We start from the raw sequence: 20,102 nt of genomic DNA, 5'->3' as shown, positions 1-20,102 counted from the left end.
ACATTTGGAATTGCATAATCTGTGCTCCGATAACTTTTGTCGTCCACCGAGGGTTTAAAAAAGTCCACGATGTCACTTCTTTCGACATTTGTCGCTTTTTACGAAGGTTTTGTTGACATTTTGGCCGTTTTTGTCGCCGTTTTTCATCCTTTTTTGGCGCCTTTTTCAACATTTTTGAAGTTTCTTTCAACGTTTTCAGAAGTTTACTAACTCTTTTATACAAGTTTTATACAATAGGCCTAACAGAAAATGTTCTGTATTTTAACGGCAGCTGCACATGATTTCAGTTTTTTTTTAATACGGGGCACAGTCCGGGTATTGAGCTGCCAGAACTTATTATTTTACGGATTTATTTCTTAGAGTGTACTTTTTACTAGGGCTGGGTACCAAATTTGATACTTTTTAGGCACCGATAGAATTGCCTCTAAAGCATTCAAAATGCCTCGTCATTCAATACCTTAAGGAGTAAATCTCATCAGCGTCAGTGAGCCAATCAGCACGCAGCATGCTTCTACCAAGATCTGATAATGCTTGTGATTAGCTGTCACACATTACACGTCGTCGTAGAGACATGCAGGACAAAAAATAAAAAGATTTATGCCGTGATGTTGTCGTTTAGGAACCGGTATCAAAGTCACGGTATTGGTATCGGAAATGTTTTAACCCTTGTGTTGTCTTTGACCATGAAAAACGTTTTTTCCCTATCTCAATGTTTTTGTTGGTCTTTAAAATGTTTGTTATGACGTTTTTCGTAACATTTCGTTTTTTTCCAATGTCTTTGTCCCTTTTTTTGACGTTTTGTTGACGTTTATGGCGCTATTTTCGACGTTTATACATATATATATATATATATATATATATATATATATATATATATATACACACGTGTGTGTGTGTATATATATATATGTGTGTGTATATACAGTATATGTATATATGTATGTGTATATATATGTTTGTGTGTGTATATATATATATATATATATATATAAAAAACTGATCAAATTTGACCCAAAGACAACATGAGGGTTAACGATACCGAGCCGTACTTTTTACTCCACTACATTCATCTGACAACTTTAGTTACTAGTTACTTTACACATTATGATTCCTGCACACACAAAAAACCCATTTAGTTTATAAAATCTGATGTTTTATTATAAATTAATCTAGCCAACAATATAACGTCCTACAAGTCCAGCTGAGATGATCAGACCGTTAAAGCTATAGTGCGTAGTTTCTGTCTCCCCCATGAGGAATTCTCAGTAATAACAACACTGTCGGCGCGTCCACATGATACAAGCCTTCCGTGATCGCGCACCACAATGTAACGGACGTTCATTACTATCAAAAAGTTACGTACTAAAGCTTTAAACACACAACTGTTTGCATCGTTTCCAGTTACTAAAATGGGAGGATTTTTTTTTTTTTTTACTTTTAATTCTTTAACTACATTTTCCTGATGAGACTTACAGACTTTTACTTAACTAACATTTTCAACGCAGGACTTTGACTTGTCACAGAGTATTTTTACAGTGTGGTATTAAGACTTTTACTTAAAGGTGCACTGCCCTACAAAGGCAAAACGCCGTAACATCATGTTTGGTCAAAAATGAGTTAATGTCATTTTTGGGTTATTTGAGACCTCCTTTATCATGTGAATAAATATTGTGAGTCAATTTGATTGTTTTAATGAGAAAATAAAGGGCTATGACAATCGTAACACCCAAAGTGTTAAACATAATATATTTATTGTTAAACAATAAATATACCTTTGTATTCAATTATAATTAAATTATCTTTATTGAGAAAATATTTCTTGTATTTATTCATATTGTATACTGTACTGCAAAGTAACTTATCTGTCATACTGTTTAACTGTGCCGCACTATCCTGATCATTATAGCACTAAATAGGAACAACCAAAGGTCTTCTATATAATTTAAAACTAATACCATGATGACTAGACCTTGGTTAGGTGTTCTTATAATGGATGTAAGTATGGTGAACAGCAAGCAAATATTGATTATATGTCAGTTACTGCCTTTTGCCTTTGCACGACTCCTTGTTTTTGGCACATGATACAAAGGCAGAGTACAGTAACTGCCAAACAAGGATCAAAGGTCAATTTTGAGCTCAAGATTTTTTGCATACAAACATTTCTTCATTATAGCAACTAGTTGTCAAATTTTGGGAGTCCTACCTATAATACTTTTGTCTGGACAAAACAGAAACTTTAAAGTAATTTTTCTCAGTTTCACACTCTAGCGAGTTAAGGTCTTTTGCCTTTGCAGGGCAGTGCAGTAGGTAAGACTTATAAAACTAACTTTCTGTCATATTTGCTGAAACTGACCCTATGTTCCAGTAGAACTACATGAAGCAGGTCATTAAAAAAATAAAATCCGGCTCCTCTGGCTCCACCTACAGCCTGTAGTGTGATTAGCAAAAATCCACCGCTCCCTGTTCAGATGCACCAATCAGGGCCAGGGGGGCGTGTCTAACTCTGTGTCAATCACTGCTCATGCACACGCTTTTCATAGCGTCCTCCCCTCCCCCTTCCCTGCGCACGAGCTGCAGATAGGTTTCCTCCCCTTCCCCCCTCTTCACACGCACTCTATCGTGCACAGCTCTCCCTTGTGGGGGGAGGGGCTTTGGAGACCGTTTTGGGCTTTAGCGGAAAGGGGGGAGGGACTGAGAAGTTGTCAATGTTTAAATTCTTTGGCTAAGTCCTGGATCTTCAAAATCCTACCTACAGCACCTTTAAGTAAAAGCATCTGAATACGTACGTAATTGGCTTTTTAACGGTGAAGAGGGAAAATGAGGCAGAAGAGCCTGTATAATCTGAAGTTCATAAAATTGTGAGAGGGATGGATACTCAGGGAGGAATGATGGGAGCATTTTAAACGTGCAACAGAACGGCCAGCAGACTGATTCACTCTTTCATTTGGATATGAAAAAGTCTCAGGTTTCCCTTTTATGCAAAAGGAATTTCTAAGAAGATTTGAATCTACTGAGGTTCGGGAGGAACAGAATGGACTTTCTGCAGAGATTGAAAAACCACAAATGAAATCCACACATTCCCTCAGAGAAAGTACATTTTAAAAATATAGGCTACCGTTAATACCGTCCTGCCATTGGTTTAGTTTTCTGAATTCCTGTCGTACTTGTCAGCGATATCTCCGCCGGGTTTAGTATCTGTCTGTACACTCTGTAACAGCACAGGGACATTTCTCACTGGGCAGACTATTGAGATTATATTAAGTGTTATCAAATGTTCTCCTCCTTTGACTCTTCCTCATTATCTTCCTCTTGCCAACTCGGTGTCTGTCCGTTCAGCTTCTCCCTGTCCGTTTCTCTTTCTCGCTCTCTGCTGTGCCACGGCAGTTTCCTTTGATCATTCTCACACGCCAAAAAAAAGTACATTTTCTACTTTCTCCAAATCAACTCACTTGTGCCTTTTGGGACGATTTTGAAATCTGGTTTTAACCCTGCAAATTCTAGTTGTACTTGCTTTACATAATTGTACTTTTCCTCTGTATCCGTATTATCCTAACTTATTATTATAACATTTTATTCATCAATTCTTAAATATGTGTTAGTGTCACGTCCTGCTCCCGTGTCAAGTGTATGTTAAAGGAACACGGCGACTTATTGGGACTTTAGCTTATTCCCCGTATCTCCCAGAGTTAAAGTCCATACATACCCTTCTCATCTCCGTGCGTGCTGTAACTCTGTCTGATGCCCCCATCGCTAGCCTAGCTTAGCACAGATCCCGGAGGTAACCGGCTCCAACTAGCCTACTGCTCCCAATAAGTGACAAAATAACGCCAACATGTTCCTGTTTACATGTTGTTGATTTGTATAGTCACAGCGTGCACAAATAACAAGGTCACATGAGACACAGCCATCTTCTAACCGTATACATACTGGGAACTACATTCTCAGAAAGGGCGAAGCACTGCTACTTGGGCGGAGTGATTTGTTCGCAGTTCCCATTATGTATACGGTGTGGATACGGTGAATAAGCTAAAGTCCCAGTAAGTCGGCGTGTTCCTTTAAGTTAATTTCATGTTTTCTGTTTGGTTTTCCATTTCCCGTTTTATTTTGTTACTCAGCATCTTGTCCCGTATCAGGTCTGTTTACTTCCCGGTCTTTGTCTGCCTTCCCACCTTGTGTGATTACCTTTCCCCGCACTAATGTGTTGCACCTGTGTCTCGTTGTCTTCCCTGTCCTCTGGTACATAAATTCACCTGTTCCTCACATGAGTTCGAGATTTTCTGCTTCCTTCGTGACAGCTTTTGAGCGTTTATTCCCAGTTACCTTTGTTCCCTGTATTCCTGATTTCCTATGTTTCGTACCATTGCCTGTTTTTGGACTTCCCCTTACTGCCTGTCGATTTGGAGGGGTCAGCCCTATGTTCCCACAGCCCAATGTTCCCACAGCCCAATGTTCCCACAGCCCAATGGTCCCACAGCCCAATGGTCCCACAGCTCTATGTTCCCACAGCCCAATGTTCCCACAGCCCAATGTTCCCACAGCCCAATGTTCCCACAGCCCAATGGTCCCACAGCCCTATGTTCCCACAGCCCTATGTTCCCACATTTCTAAGATTTTTCTTAAAATTAGGCCCTATGTTCCCAAAGCCCTATGTTTCTAGGGTTAGGGTTAGGGGTTAGTGTTAGTTACCAGATTTAGCTAAAATCTACATTCCATCTGTAGTCCATTGCTACTGGATAATAGGTTGGGTGTAATTGGCTACCAAATTGGGAGAAAGGGGGATATAATCTGATACAAATTTATGAAAAAGGAAATGTGGGGAACATAGGGCCTAAGTTTCGAAAAAAATCTTAGAAATGTGGGAACATAGGGCCTAATTTTCAGTGGGAAAAAAAACATAGGGGAACATAGGCACGCTCCCGATTTGGATACTGTTGCCTATGAGTTGTTTTGTGCTCTAAATAAAGATTTTACTTACCGGAGACGTGCATTTGCGGGTCCATCGTTTCTGTGAGCGTGATAGTTTATATTTTTTCTTATGATTGTGTACTATTAGTATGTTTAAAAACTTGGATAATTTGGTCCTTAACAAGTCTAAAAGTCTAAAGTCCACCTAAACACTACTGCAGGATAACGTTATTCACACACATACGCTGTGACGTGTTTCCTGCATGGAGAAAGTTTTGGCGCCCCCCAAAAGAGGTTTTAGCCGGCGCCAAAGACAAATGGTTCCTTCTTAGGAAAAAAGTTACCGTCATACTAACCCTAAACCTGCAAACTTCTACTTGTCCTTGCTTTACATAATTTGTGTTGTGGCTTTTGCATTTGTGTTGTATCTACATATCTGTTGAACCGTCTCGGCAGCTGTACAAACATTTTTTTTAATTCTCGTAAATTTGTAATTTTACGACTTTAATCTCAGAAATGTATTTATTATTTAAATTTATTTTATTTTTTTGTATTATATTATCCCCTTTCCCAGCTTTGTAATTATTTTTATTTTTTACATACAATGGCCTTGATTTGCTGTCGTAGTATTTGCATAAACCTAGGGGATTTTTAGAGACGTAATCCACATTATTAGTTTGCCAACATGTCAGAAATGAATTTTGATAGAAACATAATATCTATTTATTCTTTGTTCCTCAGTTCCTCTGTCAGCTCCCAGGAACCTGCGGCTATCGGAGGAATGGTACAACCGCTTCAGGATCAGCTGGGATGCTCCACCGTCGCCCACCATGGGCTACAGGGTTGTCTACCAGCCCGTATCTGGTAACACACACACACACACACACACACACACACACACACACACACACACACAAGCTGTGACAAACACATATAATAAACACATTTCAAATATGACAAACTCCAAACAATATAACCACTGTTTGTACTTTTAAGGAAAACTGCCACACTGAAATAATTAAACTGTCAGTACGTTTAAAAACTTGGATGATTCTGTCCTTAACAAGTCTAAAAGTCTAAAGTCTCCTTAAAACACAACTACAGGATAATGTAATTCACAAACACACGCTGTGACAAACTTTCAGGGTTTTTCCTGCACGGAGAAAGTTTTGGTGCCGTCCAAAAAAGGTTAAGCCAGCGCCAAAGGAAAATCCTGGCAAAACGTTCCTTCTTGGGGAAAACAAAGTTACCGTTATGCCGTTTATGCTAATCAAATGAACTGGACTTTGTGGTCCAGTTCTTCCTCTCCCTTTTACGGCATTATATTCCGTTATATTTTATATTTTGAATTGTTACCTGCCAACAGAAATTCAGTGTTTTCCTTGACATAAATTAAGACGGTTTCACCATAGATTTGTGCCTGAAAATGTATCAGAAAAGTCGCTCAACATTTCCTGAGGGAGAAAAGACCCAGACCCGCCTTCATAGGTGTGTCCCCAAAGGCCCATTCTGAGCCAGGAAAAACCCTGCAAACACATAATATTACACCTTACTGATGGCTTTTAAATATGACAAACTCCAAACAATACAAACACCATTCGTACTTTTAGGAAAACTGCCACAACCTAAAATAATTCCACTGTCAGTATGTTAAAAACTTAGATAATTCTGTTCTTAAGTCCAAGGCCCCTATCTCGCACCTGGCGCAGTGCAGCGCAGAGCCCGACGCAGTTGTCAATTTCCCGTCCTGCACCCACGTCGTTTAAATAGCAAATGCACCTGCGCCCATCTTTGCGCCCATGGACGTGCTGGTCTTACAGGGAGGTGTGTTCAGGTGCATTCTCGGCGTGCTGGTTACAGGCAGGTGTGTTCAGGTGCATTCTCGGCGTATTGCTATCTTGAGGCAGCAGGAAGTGATCGCGCTATTGACCAACAAAAACCTGGTCTAAAGGCAATAACGCAGCTTGCTTCACCTCGTGGAGTTTTGACGGCATAGTGCTCGGGTCATATATAATCTGCTTGCGCGCTTTCACTTCACGCACAAGCAGATCAGTTTCTTCTCCTGAAAATCTCTCCTTCCTGCTTAGCAAATCCTCCATCATAATAGCAATGCGCCAAGGTCCAAACGCGCCTGGCTTTTAAAGGGAATGGGAGATGACACTCTGATTGGTTTATTGCATGTTACATGTGACATTTTGCTCTGAAGCGTTTGAGGGACACGCCAATAATCACGGTCACAGGATACACCAGAGCCGTTGAGATGACTCGTGAGTAGCAACAGTTCATGCCAAACGCATATAAATACACTTTTTGCTATCTAAAATAGCCGCAATATTCCCGCTCGTAAATTAAATTCAAAAAGTCTCTCGTCTCCTCGTTCGTCCACTTATATCTGTCTTTGTTGACACCCGACCTAAAGCTTCTTCTTCTTCGTTTTATGGCGAGTTGCAACCATAAAATCACCTAAAACGTAATCGCAACTCATTATTTATTCGGAAAATAACGTTTCCATCGTTTATCGCGTAAGCTGTTTACTGATTAAGAGAAAATCAGATGAGATCAAATGTTCAAACTTTGTGTCGATGTTCATGAAATTCAATCGAATTTGTACTGTTTTCGATGACGCTTTTTTCATTCAGTATTACTTAATTTGCATAAAAACGTGTGGATGGAAACATGCCTACAGACACATTATTTTGTTATATTGTTGTGCTTTTGTACCCCTTTTCACTTTAGTTACTTACCCTCCCTCTCACTGGAATTAAAGCTAACAAAGGTATCTGATCTCAGTCCTCTGTGCTCCTCCCTTCCACCTTTGTTCCCCCCCCTCCGCAGCTCCTGGCTCCGCTTTGGAGACCTTCGTGGGCGAGGACGTGAACACCATGCTGATCGTCAACCTGCTGAGCGGGACGGAGTACAGCGTCAAAGTCATCGCCTCCTACACCACCGGATCCAGCGAGGCCCTGTCAGGGAGGGCCAAGACCTGTGAGTCTGAAGTATAAAAGAAGTCATATACATGCTCAGAATGGGCCTTTGAGGGGACACATACAGTATAAAGTGGTGGGGGTCAGGAGTAAAGGAATGGAAGTGTTGGAGTTTGGCATGGGGTACTTTCCATAAAATCATCTCTCAATGCAAATCAAACCAGCTATTAGGCTAACTGAAATAAAACCATGTCAGTCTCTAGGTATGGTGAAGGGTATGTGATGATGTGGGGACCAAGGGAACTTTATCAGGATGCATAGTATCCTGGATCCATGAAATAACTGGCCTTTAAAAATAAAAATCTGCCTGCCTCTATGGGAATTTAACATAGGGGTGTACTGACTTATGCCCCCTGTATTTTAAGGAAGAACATTTATTTATTTACGATATATTATTCATTCACAAAGAAAATTGGTGTCCTTAAAGGCTGGATTTTTAATTAAGGCATTAAGATCAATTTCCAAAAGATGATATTTTTATTCCTCTTTTTAGTCACCTTTAGCATGGGTGTATTCACTTATGCTGAGCACTGTAGAGGTGTATTCCTCGACGCAGAAGGTCCAGGGTTTGAGTCTGACCTGTGATGGTTTTCCTGCATGTCTCCCCCCCCCCCCTCCTGTTTCATGTCTGAGCTGTCCTATTCATTAAAGGCGGAAATGCCCCAAAAAATAACCTTTAAAAAAAAATAAAAATTGACTCGAGCTCCACAGATCTGTAAAAAGGGAGTTTCTCCACAAAGATTTTTGCAAAACACCACTTTAAATCGTATGTCTACCAGAAATGTGCTCAGCAACAAATCGAGAAATCTTGGTCCACTAAGACCAAAAACGACCGATTAGTCGACTAATGGACCAAGAGGGAGCAGAGTCTCCATTTTGAATCCAATAAGCAGTGAAAACTGTTTTTCTAAGATGCAATAAAATCTGAATATAAAATGAGTAAATATCACTTTCATTACACTAAATCAACTAGACACACACAGGACTTTAACGTCCCTCCATTGGCAGAATTTTGTAACAAGGAAAAACAAGTTATAAACACATTTAAAAAATTACAAGACAGCTTTGTCCCCACCGTAATGAACTCCCTGTTCACACCGACTAACTCTGCTCTCAGATCACGTCGTCGTCTGTAACTTAATTGTTTGGTTTGGCATTTTCTAAACCTCATTATTTGATACACTTTATCGATCTTCCCTGTCCAACAATCTCCTCGAATCTAGTCAGGGAAGCAGCCAGACACGTCAATATCTTGATATCCGTCTGACACTTTTAATGGTGACTTCACCTAATTACATCGCGGCCCTGGAATGAACTGTAAATGCAATCGATTAAAGCTTTAGTGCGTAACTTTTTTTTATAATAATGAACGTTCGTGACATTCAAGCCGTTGCCAAATGAGTTGCTACGAAGCTAATTAAGACTATCAGCTCCACACAACTCTCTCTGTGTTTCTCAGTATGACTATGTTCAGAAGATTGTGGCGTCCGGTGACTTTCCCGCCCAGAAACTCGAGTGAAGATAATTACGTTACACATCGTTTTAATCCTCCGTGTCCTCCTTGGCTACTATCAACTGTGTGGAGGAGGGGTGGTGCGTGATCACGGAAGGCTTGTATCATGTGGTCGCGCCGACAGTTGTGTTGTCATTGCTCAGAATTCCTCACGGGGGAGACAGAAACTACGCACTGTAGCTTTAATGTTCTCTCGCTGGCGATGTGGACACTTTTCCGAGGCTCTTTGAGTGTCCTGGCCCGCTTCGATCAATCAGCGCTTCTCAAGTCCAATCATTTTGAGTATGAGAAATATTGTACTTTTTACTCCACTACAATTATCTGACAGCTTTAGTTACTAGTTACTTTACACGTTAAGATTTCTGCACAGAGAACACACGTAGTTTAGAAAATCTGATGTTTTATTATAAAGTAAACTAGCCAACAATATAACAGCCTACAAGTCCAGCTGAGATGATTAGACCATTAAACACACAACTGTTATCATTACTTACAGACTTTCAATGCAGGACTTGTACTTGTAACAGAGTATTTTTTACAGCGTGGCATTAGTACTTTTACTGCAGTAAAGGATCTGAATACTTCTTCCACCGCTGCCTGGATTTTTCTCTCCTGCATAATTAACCACTTCACCGCGGGCCGTCCTGTCGGGGAAAATGGCCCTTTTTGAAACTGAAAGGTCTCTCGTTTGATCGTTTGATGTCCTTGAGCCTTGTGACACCGACCCTCTGCCCTTTTTATCCACTCTCTCTGGCTAAGAGCTCTCGACGCAAAGTGTCCGCTAATTGCCTGAACATGTCGCTCGAAATGAATCACAGCCACGTCACTTTGCATTTGGAGCCAGAGTTTCCTTCGCCTGCATGACAATTAGGCCCTTCTTGGTTGATTTGAAGGACATGTTTGGAGGAGGTTGGGCAAAGAACTAAAGAGGAGAAAGGAAGGGGACTTGACCTATAGAAGATGGGGAAAGGAAGAAGAAAGATGAAGAGATGGGTGAAGTTGAAGAGAGAGTATAGTGATTGAAAAAGCGTAGTTTTCACTTGGAAGTTGTCTGATGACTCTGCCGGCTGACCGGCTGGCTTGCAGTTCAAACTGTTGCAAGATACGACGTTTCACAGAGAAACAAATGGCAAAGTCTGTGTTTTCCAATTAAGCCTCTAATTAGCTAATTAGCTGAGAGGCAAAACAAAAGTCTGGTTTGTGGCACACAGAGAGAGAGAAAAATATGTACTGTAATGGTTAATGCCAGACGAAGGTACCCATTGTCAGGTATTAATGGACGAAGGTGAGGCGTGAACCATGTTCAATGGTGTTTTAAGCCCCCAACGTCGACTTCAAGACAGCGCTGCGACCGTCGACTTCAAGGCACCCAACCTTAACCCTAACCATTGCCTAATCCTAGTGCCTTCCAGGCACCACTGCCTGGAAGACGACGTTGGGGGCTTAAAACACCAAGCCCCGTGAACCGTTTGCGCCCGAAAAAAAGAGAGCAGAAAGGAAGGGGACTTTGGACGCCAAATGTCCGAACGTGTCACTCGAAATGAATCGCAGACACACACACGTCACTTTGCATTTGGAGCCAGTTTCCTTCGCCTGCATGACAATTAAGCCCTACGTGGTTGATTTGAAAGACATGTTTGGAGGAGGTTGGTCAAAGAAATAAAGAGGAGAAAGGAAGGGGACTTAACCTATAGAAGATGGGGAAAGGAAGACGAAAAATGGAGAGATGGGTTGAGTTGAAAGGATAGTATAATTATATGAGGCCAATGCGACATTCTGCAGAGAATCAAACAGCAGAGTCTTCGTTTTCCAATTAAGCCTCTAAAAAAGTCTGGTTTGTTGCACAAAAAGAGAGAGAGAGAGTGAAATATGTAACCAGCAATTTCCACTGGATGCGGAACGTCTATGGAACGTCTCCGGAACGTCGACGGAGTCATTAGGTTTCCATTAAAGTCAATGTGTGTATTTCCACTGACTGCGGAACGTCTGCGTCCCTACTCCGTCCCAGCTCTGTCAGTCCGCAGCCCTCCGGAGCAGATACGCAGAGCTTCTATTTTTGACAGACGACGGAGAGCTCCGCAGCAATTCAGCACAATTCAGATAGTGCGGGACAGGAAGTCGAGCACAGAAACAAAATAAAACATCCGGTTACTTTTCAAAATAAAATACACCGTGCTCACGGCGGGTCATATTTTCCTGCACTACACCTTGAAAACACAGCACAGAGTAGTTTCCCCTCTACTCCTCTGGATGGAAACAAATGTTGTTGGTTTTGTGGTTCTGTTTATAGAAACTACATCCTGTTATATCGCGCGAACATACGTGAACTCGCGAGATCTCGTGGTCGGCTGACCGCAGCCGTTAACGCAACAAATCCGGACCTGGTGGGTATTGACGGACGGCGGAGCACGCAGCCGTTCCGCAGCGGAGCCGGTCCGCATCCTGTGGAAATCCACTGTAAGGGTTAATGCCCGACAAAGGTACCCATTGTCAGGTCATTAATGGACGACGGCGAGGCGTGAACGGTTGTCTCCGAAAAAGACGAAGGAGGTTGGTCAAAGAAATAAAGAGGAGAAAGGAAGGGGACTTCACCTATAGAGGATGGGGAAAGGAAGAAGAAAGATGAAGAGATGGTTAGAGTTGAAAAGAGAATATAATGATTAAGGAAGTTGTCTGATCTTTCACAGTCTTCTAGTTCAAACTGCTGCAACGTTTGCAGAGAAACAAAAGTCTGGTTTGTGGCAGAGAGAGAGAGAAATTTGTACTGTAATGGTTAATGCCCGACAAGGTATGAATCGACGACGGCAAAGATGAGGAAAGGAAAAAGAACGATGGAGAGATGGGTGGAGTTGAAGAGAGAGTATAATGATATGAGGCCGGTGGGATCCCCCGGAGGATGAATGGAGCGTCTGTCACATTGCTCAGCAGCATGTTAATGAAGCCAGTGGACCAGTAGAGATGAGTGGACCGATGATTCAGTGTCACACAGCTGCACAGCGTCCCAGTGGTCCAGGGCTAAAAGGAGACGGACGCTCCAGGTTTTCCCTCTTAACACCTTTTTCACTGCAATTTTACAGCCAGTGATGGATGGGCATTTGCATTTTAGCAATACTGATGCATACCAATGTCTGATTGCAGCTTCTAAAATGTGAATATTTTCCAGTTTCTTCTCTCCTCTGTGTGACAGTAGACTGAATATATTTGAAAATGAGATGCTACATCTCAAGGGGTTATCCTGAAATAAATTCAATTCAGTTCGGAGTTGAGCGAAAACAAGACATTTGAGGATGCCATTTTGGGCTTTTACACTGAAACACTGATCCACATTTGTCAGCATTTTCTGGCATTTTAGAGACCAAACAGCTAGAGGAGCTCCAGCAAAATATCCAAATATGACATCAAGCTGTCTATGATCACATATCAACAGGAGGGAAATGCACAAAACTACTAAACTGAAGGAAAAAGGCCAGGCAAACCCAGCATATCCTGTATTATAACATGTTTTTGGATTTAGCTCTAAATGAATTGAAAGAATTGAAAGGAACAGCACATAATCTGGATCTCAGTTCAAGAGAAGGCACACATGACCAGTTGGGGGTGTAAATCTTTACTGGTCTCACGATTCGATTACGATTCGAATCGATTCAATATCACGATGCACCGCCTTCTTAACGTTATTATATACTACACGTGGTTTTCGTCAACACATTCAAGCAGTCAGAAATATATAGTGTGATGTCGTGAGAGGTTTTTCTTTGCAGCAGGCGGGGTGTAGGGCAGAGAACAGCCAAAACGCGGATGCAAGCAAACAGAGGTTTTTATTTTAGAGCAGTCTTTTCCAGAAAATAGTCCAACGCAAAACAGTAAATCCAACTCAAAAGCTGACTGGGAGCAAACCAAAGTCCTGGAAACTTAGGTTCTTTTTATAATGTCGGTCTCTCCACAAACTCTTTTCTGCCCTCTGCCTCCGCTACACCCTTTCGTTCCTCTCAGTGCATGAGCACCTGCTTTAATCAAGGGACCCCGAGGCATTTGCACCTCCCAGTGCGGTGCATTCTGGGACCTGTAGTTTGGATGGCGGCCATCTTTTTATGGGGTAGCCACTCCTGTAGAGGAACATAGCGTCCCTCTACCACACGTCCCCTTGTGATGCCACAATAGATGAACTCCCCTTTTTTATTGTATCTGCTCTTGAGTCTGAACACAGCAGACATGTTGACAAAAGGCAAAAACTTTAAAGTGCTCATATTATGCTCATTTTCAGGTTCATAATTGCAATTTTAGATTCTACCAGAATAGGTTTACATGGTTTAATTTTCAGAAAACACCATATTTTTGTTGTACTGCACATTGCTGCAGCTCCTCTTTTCACCCTGTGTTCAGGTCTCTGTTTTAGCTACAGAGTGAGACCTCTCACTGCTGTAACATCTTTGTTGTCAGTCGCACATGCTCAGTAGCTAGGTAAGGACTACATGAGCTAGCTAGCTGTTTCTCCAACTTCAGTAGTACAAGGCAGGATTAGCCGGGAGACTTCTTCTAAACAAGGGCGCACTTCCAACTTTGCATAGAATACCTGCAGAACAGGGACATGGAAGTAGTTCTATACAATTTATTTTGTAGATTAGGGTGAATTTGTGTGTGTTGTAGCAGTGTTTTGCCATTGAGAACGAGCTAGCATGCTAACGGTTAGCCACCTAGGCCCCTCGTCTCGCCTAGTGACGTAGAAAGTCGTGCAGATTTTGAACAGCTCACCCGGAGACTGAAGGCAGGACACATTCAGAAACCGTATCTCACTCTAAACAGCAAGTTTGTATGCGTGTGGAAGCACCAGAGACACAAAATAACACCCCAAATCCCATAAAAAGTGATTCTTTCATAATATGGGCACTTTAAAAAAAAAAAGCATTGACCTGAATCGACAACGGCGAAGATGAGTTGACAAGCGTCATCAGTTGGCAATAATCAGGGCTTTAAATTGACACCTGCCAAGCCGCAAATGCGGGTAAAAATACATTTTGGCGGGTAACATTGTAAAGTTACGAGCCAATTTGGCCGGTGATGAATGAAGCAAATAACTCTGCATCTGTTTGAATCGGCCGTCTGCAGAAATGTTGCCAGATTGGTCCGTTTTCCTCCAATAAAATGTCAGCGTGTGCGTGTGTGTGTGTGTGTGTGTGTGTGTGTGTGTGTGTGTGTGTTTGGCTTGTAAAACGTAGTCTTTATCTGGCAGCACTGCTTGTAGTACTAAGCCTACATTTCCCATGAACACTTAGTCGTGACGTGTCGTACAACCGTCTGCTACGTGCCTAGCGTGCACAGAACCGACTAGGAGCTACGCCGAAACGGAGAAGACGAATGGAACGGCGCGAAGCAAACCAGAGGAGCTGAAATGAAGTAGTAACATTAGTTAGGATAAAAACAAACAAACATGTGGCTAGAGGAGAATCTGATGGGCTGGTAACTTTATACACTTTATCACGATGCATCGATGCAATGATTCATTTTAACACCCCTAATTTTCACTTCACTTTAGCTTCAAATTGTGTACAGTTTTAACAGCCAGTGATGGACGGACATTTGCTGTGATTAAGAAGAAACAGTTTGAGTCCAGATTGTGAAAGAAGTCATCAAGACTTGAACAATAAGCAGAAAGAGCTGCTGATATTGTAACTTTCTATCGTTTCTCTGCTTTTGTCCTCAACTAAAGAAACTCTTAGTCATATGATTTGATGGATGGGTGGATGGATGGGTGGATGGATGGATGGATGGATGGATGCATCGATCGATCCATCTTAAAACACAATACTATTAATACAGTACAACGCAATACAACACAAATGCACTTTAAGAGGAGGGATACAAATACAGTGGGAATGCATTGCACAGTAAAGAGCTTTAACATTGTGATAAATAGATAAGGTGCAGAGAGGACATAAGGCAAATATATAGATATGATTGCAAATAAATAGCAATAGTATGTAAGTAAGTGCTAATTACAAAACTGAGTTTCTACACAGAGAATCATGCAAAGGCACTACTTTAAATCTTGTGTTTACCAGAGATGTGCTCGGATAGCCTAGAAATCTAGACGCACCCTGGCGGCAGCAAATGTAATTTGCAGCCAGGGTCAGTCTAAAACTCTCCGTTGGCTTGCGAGCTGGAAAAACCAAACTCTAGTCAGGCCAATCACATCGTGTATAGAGTCGGTGGGCGGGGCTTAACATAATGACGGCAGAGTTGCGACGGTTCCGCGTGAATTCCCTGCTACTTGAAAATAAAGAAGATGGCTGCTGCTGCTGGCGAACAGCGGTCTTTGGAATCGGCTTTGGCCGCGACTCTGGAAGACTTGGAGCTCAGCTTTTCTTTGAGAAAAGAACAAAGAACGGCACTGAAGTCATTCTTAAAAAAGGAAGATGTGTTCGGAGTTTCGCCGACCGGATACGGCGAAAGTTAGATCTATCAACTAGCGTTGCTCTGATTGGTTGTAGCGCTATCCTATTGTGTGCAGAGAGAATTTGAAAGACAACTGTTTATCCCGCCCCTCGGATTGAGCCCAGCCAATGGTGAGTTCCCAGACCCAACCTCTGGATGTGGGTCTGGCTTGTCAGGCTAGTGCTCGGACGTTTCTTGGAAATAAGTTATTCAGAATGAAAATCATTAAAAAAAATGACTAACAAATTGGAAATTAGAAAAAAAGGCCATTTAGTCAACTAATCGACTAAAAGGGGGCTGTCTGATAGTGATTGTCTCCCACTATCTGCACTGCGCTGTTCAGATGCTGGGTGACCAATCCCTTTGTATCCTCTAATTAAATCTCATGTTGAGATGTTTTCCATAAAGGGATACATTATGCATTGTACAGAGTCCGAAATAATGCAGATTAGATATTTGCCTCGGTTTTGTCAAAGGGAATGTAAAATATCCAGTGATGTGCGAGGCCATCTCCAGCTCACAGAAACATGCATCCTGACGTCTTTCAGAACAAGTGAGGCTTTCAAAAGTCGGACGATGAAAGTGCATACATACCATTTGCATAAATCGAGTGTGTGTGGATTTGTTTGTGAGCGTGTACATACAGTAAGCTACACTTCTGGAGCGAAGACAGTGAAGTTATATATCTCTCTTTGTGAATAACTCCATTAAAAAAAAATGCACGTCGGCATCCTTGAAGCCAACTGGCCATACTTTTTTTAAAAATCTGTCATCTGGAAACACGACGGTGTGTGGTTTCTTAGATGTGCGCTCAGAAAAGTTATAAACATTTTTAATTATTAGTACAAGCATCCTTTTTTTTTTTTTTTAAAAAGATCAGAAGAAGCCTAGAGTTTGCTTTTACATCCCAACGCTATTTCTGTCAGCGTTTCAGAGTCATAATGTCCAAATGTGGGCAGAGACGGTGCCTGCGATCCATTTATAACTACGTGTTCGGGTAGTTAGCTGACAGGGCGGAAATAATATGGGATGTGTTAGTAGCATGGTTTATTATTCGGTTTGATATAGATAGACGGAAACGAAGAAGATTGATGGAAAAGAAAAAAAATGTGTGTGTGTATGCATGTATGTATGCATCTATGTCTCTGTGTATGCATGGGTTTATGTGAGCGTAGGTAGGTAGATATACAATACATTTATGTGTATGTAAACATGTATATATGTGTGTGTGTGTGTGTGTGTGTATATATATATATATATATATATATATATATATATATATATATATATATAATTTTTTTTTTTTTTTTTTTTTTTTTCTCATGTTCAAAATAAACTACAAACAAAGCAACTTGCACTGCTGACTGTGACTAAGAGATGTTGGTAAATTCAAAGAATAAAATACAAATAAAAAATACCACTGGATAAGCTTTACTTTCCCCTTTGTGGAGCCATAATCTTAATTGCAACCGAGACACATAAATTCACTCTTCGGACTCAAACTTTTGTTGGAAAAATGTTGTTGTTTTTTTCAGAACAAAGAGAGAATTTAAGAACTGAATTTCAGATGTTTTTGCATTTGTAAATGTAAATGTGTGAATGCCGTAAAACTCCTGTCACATGCAGACATAACTACTGGAAAAATGGAAAGCCACTTCATGTATGTGTGTGTCTCTCTCTCTCCCTCTCTCTCTCTCTCTCCCTCTTTCTCTCTTTCTCTCTCCCTCCCTGCTGCAGTGTATCTGGGGGTGACTAACCTGAGTGCGTACCAGGTGAGGATGAACAGTTTCTGCGCCCAGTGGCAGCCTCACCGACACGCCAACGCCTACCGAGTGACCATCGAGTCTCTGCTCAGTGAGTACACACACACAGCAGCGTGGTCTGTTCTTTTTAAATTCCCTTTTTATTGAGTTCTAACAAGGTCCAAACAAACATAACAAACGAAAAAATGTAATCCCGGTTTCCTCGGGGTCTTAAAAAGTGTTGGGTTCTACGTAGGTCTTAAATTATTTTAAACGGGTCTGAATTTTCCTACGTCCATGTAACGCTCAGAAATACTCCCGCAGCGCTTTGTTTTTTTTTTGTTATTCCGTGGTGTTGTAGTTCTTTCTTTCGCTAGTCCAGGTATAATTCAACCGCACTACAAATAAGAACAACATGCAACAAGTGAGAAACATACAACTGCTGTGAAAGGGTCTCCAGCAAACGATCATCAGCCAGTTCTGAATTCATTTAATTTGCAAGTAATTTGTGACTCTGCATTTCCTTTTGTACGTTTTTTTAATTTTATTTCGTAATATACAGTAGGCCCTCTGCCCCGACAACTAGCGTTATAAGCTAAATAGCGGTTTGCTATGAAACTGGTAACATACGATTAGCATGAAAACAGATCCCAGAGAACAGTCGACTCGGTACACATGTGTTATTAACCCCTAGGTTCATTTTGCGCCGGAATTGTCCTTTAAATTTGACTCAAATGTCGTCATACGCTCGCCTGGTTGCACATTATCGCAATCAATTATTTGCATGACTTAGTGGTTGTCGGTTACAGCCGTAAACCGGGTGTGATTTGTGAACTTCAATATTCATGGAAAATAATCTCAAAATGAAATAGAACAACGTGGCGTCAACATAAAACACAGCGCTTTCAAGCCGGAGATCAGAGTTCACTTTGCTGCGAAAACAAAAATTACTTTCACCCAGGAAACGCTCGTTCGTTCCTCGGGAGTGTCTTAAAGAGTTCATATTAAGCTCGTTTTCAGGTTCATAATTGTATTTAGAGGTTGTACCAGAATGGGTTTACGTGGTTTAATTTTCAAAAAACCATATATTTGTTATACTGCACATTGCTGCAGCTCCTCTTTTCACCCTGTGTGTTGAGCTCTCTGTTTTAGCTACAGAGTGAGACATCTCACTTCTGTTCCATCTTTGTTGGGAGTCGCACATGCTCAGTACCTAGGTAAGGACTACTAGCCAGTCAGAAGCAGAGTATGAGGGCGTGCCCTGACAGCAGCTAGGTAAGGACTACTAGCCAGTCAGAAGCAGAGTATGAGGGCGTGCCCTGACAGTACCTAAGTAAGGACTACTAGCCAGTCAGAAGCAGAGTATGAGGGCGTGCCCTGACAGTACCTAGGTAAGGACTACTAGCCAGTCAGAAGCAGAGTATGAGGGCGTGCCCTGACAGTACCTAGGTAAGGACTACTAGCCAGTCAGAAGCAGAGTATGAGGGCGTGCCCTGACAGTACCTAGGTAAGGACTACTAGCCAGTCAGAAGCAGAGTATAAGGGCGTGCCCTGACAGTACCTAAGTAAGGACTACTAGCCAGTCAGAAGCAGAGTATGAGGGCGTGCCCTGACAGTACCTAAGTAAGGACTACTAGCCAGTCAGAAGCAGAGTATGAGGGCCCTGACAGTACCTAGGTAAGGACTACTAGCCAGTCAGAAGCAGAGTATGAGGGCGTGCCCTGACAGCAGCTAGGTAAGGACTACTAGCCAGTCAGAAGCAGAGTATGAGGGCGTGCCCTGACAGTACCTAGGTAAGGACTACTAGCCAGTCAGAAGCAGAGTATGAGGGCCCTGACAGTACCTAGGTAAGGACTACTAGCCAGTCAGAAGCAGAGTATGAGGGCCCTGACAGTACCTAGGTAAGGACTACTAGCCAGTCAGAAGCAGAGTATGAGGGCGTGCCCTGACAGTACCTAGGTAAGGACTACTAGCCAGTCAGAAGCAGAGTATGAGGGCGTGCCATGCTAGCAGCTAGGTGAGCATTATAACGTGTGTTCCAAAGTGACCACGTTTGTCTCTGAAGTAAAGGCTGGACTACAATAGAGCTGTTTGGAGCAGTTAGTGAACAGTGTTTTCTGTTGGAGATGGTAAGTCCCTTTGGGGGGGACTTTGGGCTTTTTCACTTTGTAAACCTATAACATGCACAAAAAAGATATATAACACAATAAAGGAAAGGGAAAGAGCCCAAAAACATATTATGAGCACTTTAAGAAAGTGGGATCCATAATACTGTAAACGCAGCTGTAATTCTCCCCCCCTCCCATTTTCCCATCAAACTCCCACGCTGCATCTCTGCGCTGGTAGGAGCACACTCATACATGCCTTCATCAGTGGGAGTTTGAGTATGCAGCGCAGAGAGACTGTCCGCCTCTTCTGAGACGACAAAGATATTGTTGTATCCCACCAGAGACGCGCTGACAGCCTCAAAGGTTTCGCCGTGCAATCAGACACTGAGCCGCTCTGTAGACAAAGGAAAGGCTTACG

General features: G+C 41.9%; 1 protein-coding gene across 1 annotated transcript in view; it reads left to right on the top strand.

Annotated features, from left to right (window-relative positions):
- LOC116059779 (collagen alpha-1(XIV) chain-like) overlaps positions 1 to 20,102 on the top strand; it is a 252,849-nt gene that overhangs the window by 128,661 nt on the left and 104,086 nt on the right. The window contains exons 22-24 of the mRNA XM_035993029.1: positions 5,647 to 5,769; positions 7,741 to 7,890; positions 17,572 to 17,688. Of these exons, the coding sequence (XP_035848922.1) occupies positions 5,647 to 5,769; positions 7,741 to 7,890; positions 17,572 to 17,688 (390 nt within the window). The remainder of the gene's footprint in view (positions 1 to 5,646; positions 5,770 to 7,740; positions 7,891 to 17,571; positions 17,689 to 20,102) is intronic.

This window comes from Sander lucioperca, chromosome 16 (assembly GCF_008315115.2).
Source record: "Sander lucioperca isolate FBNREF2018 chromosome 16, SLUC_FBN_1.2, whole genome shotgun sequence".
NCBI lineage: Eukaryota > Metazoa > Chordata > Actinopteri > Perciformes > Percidae > Sander > Sander lucioperca.
Note: the sequence above shows the minus strand (reverse complement) of the source record. Positions and strands in the feature narration are given on the sequence as shown.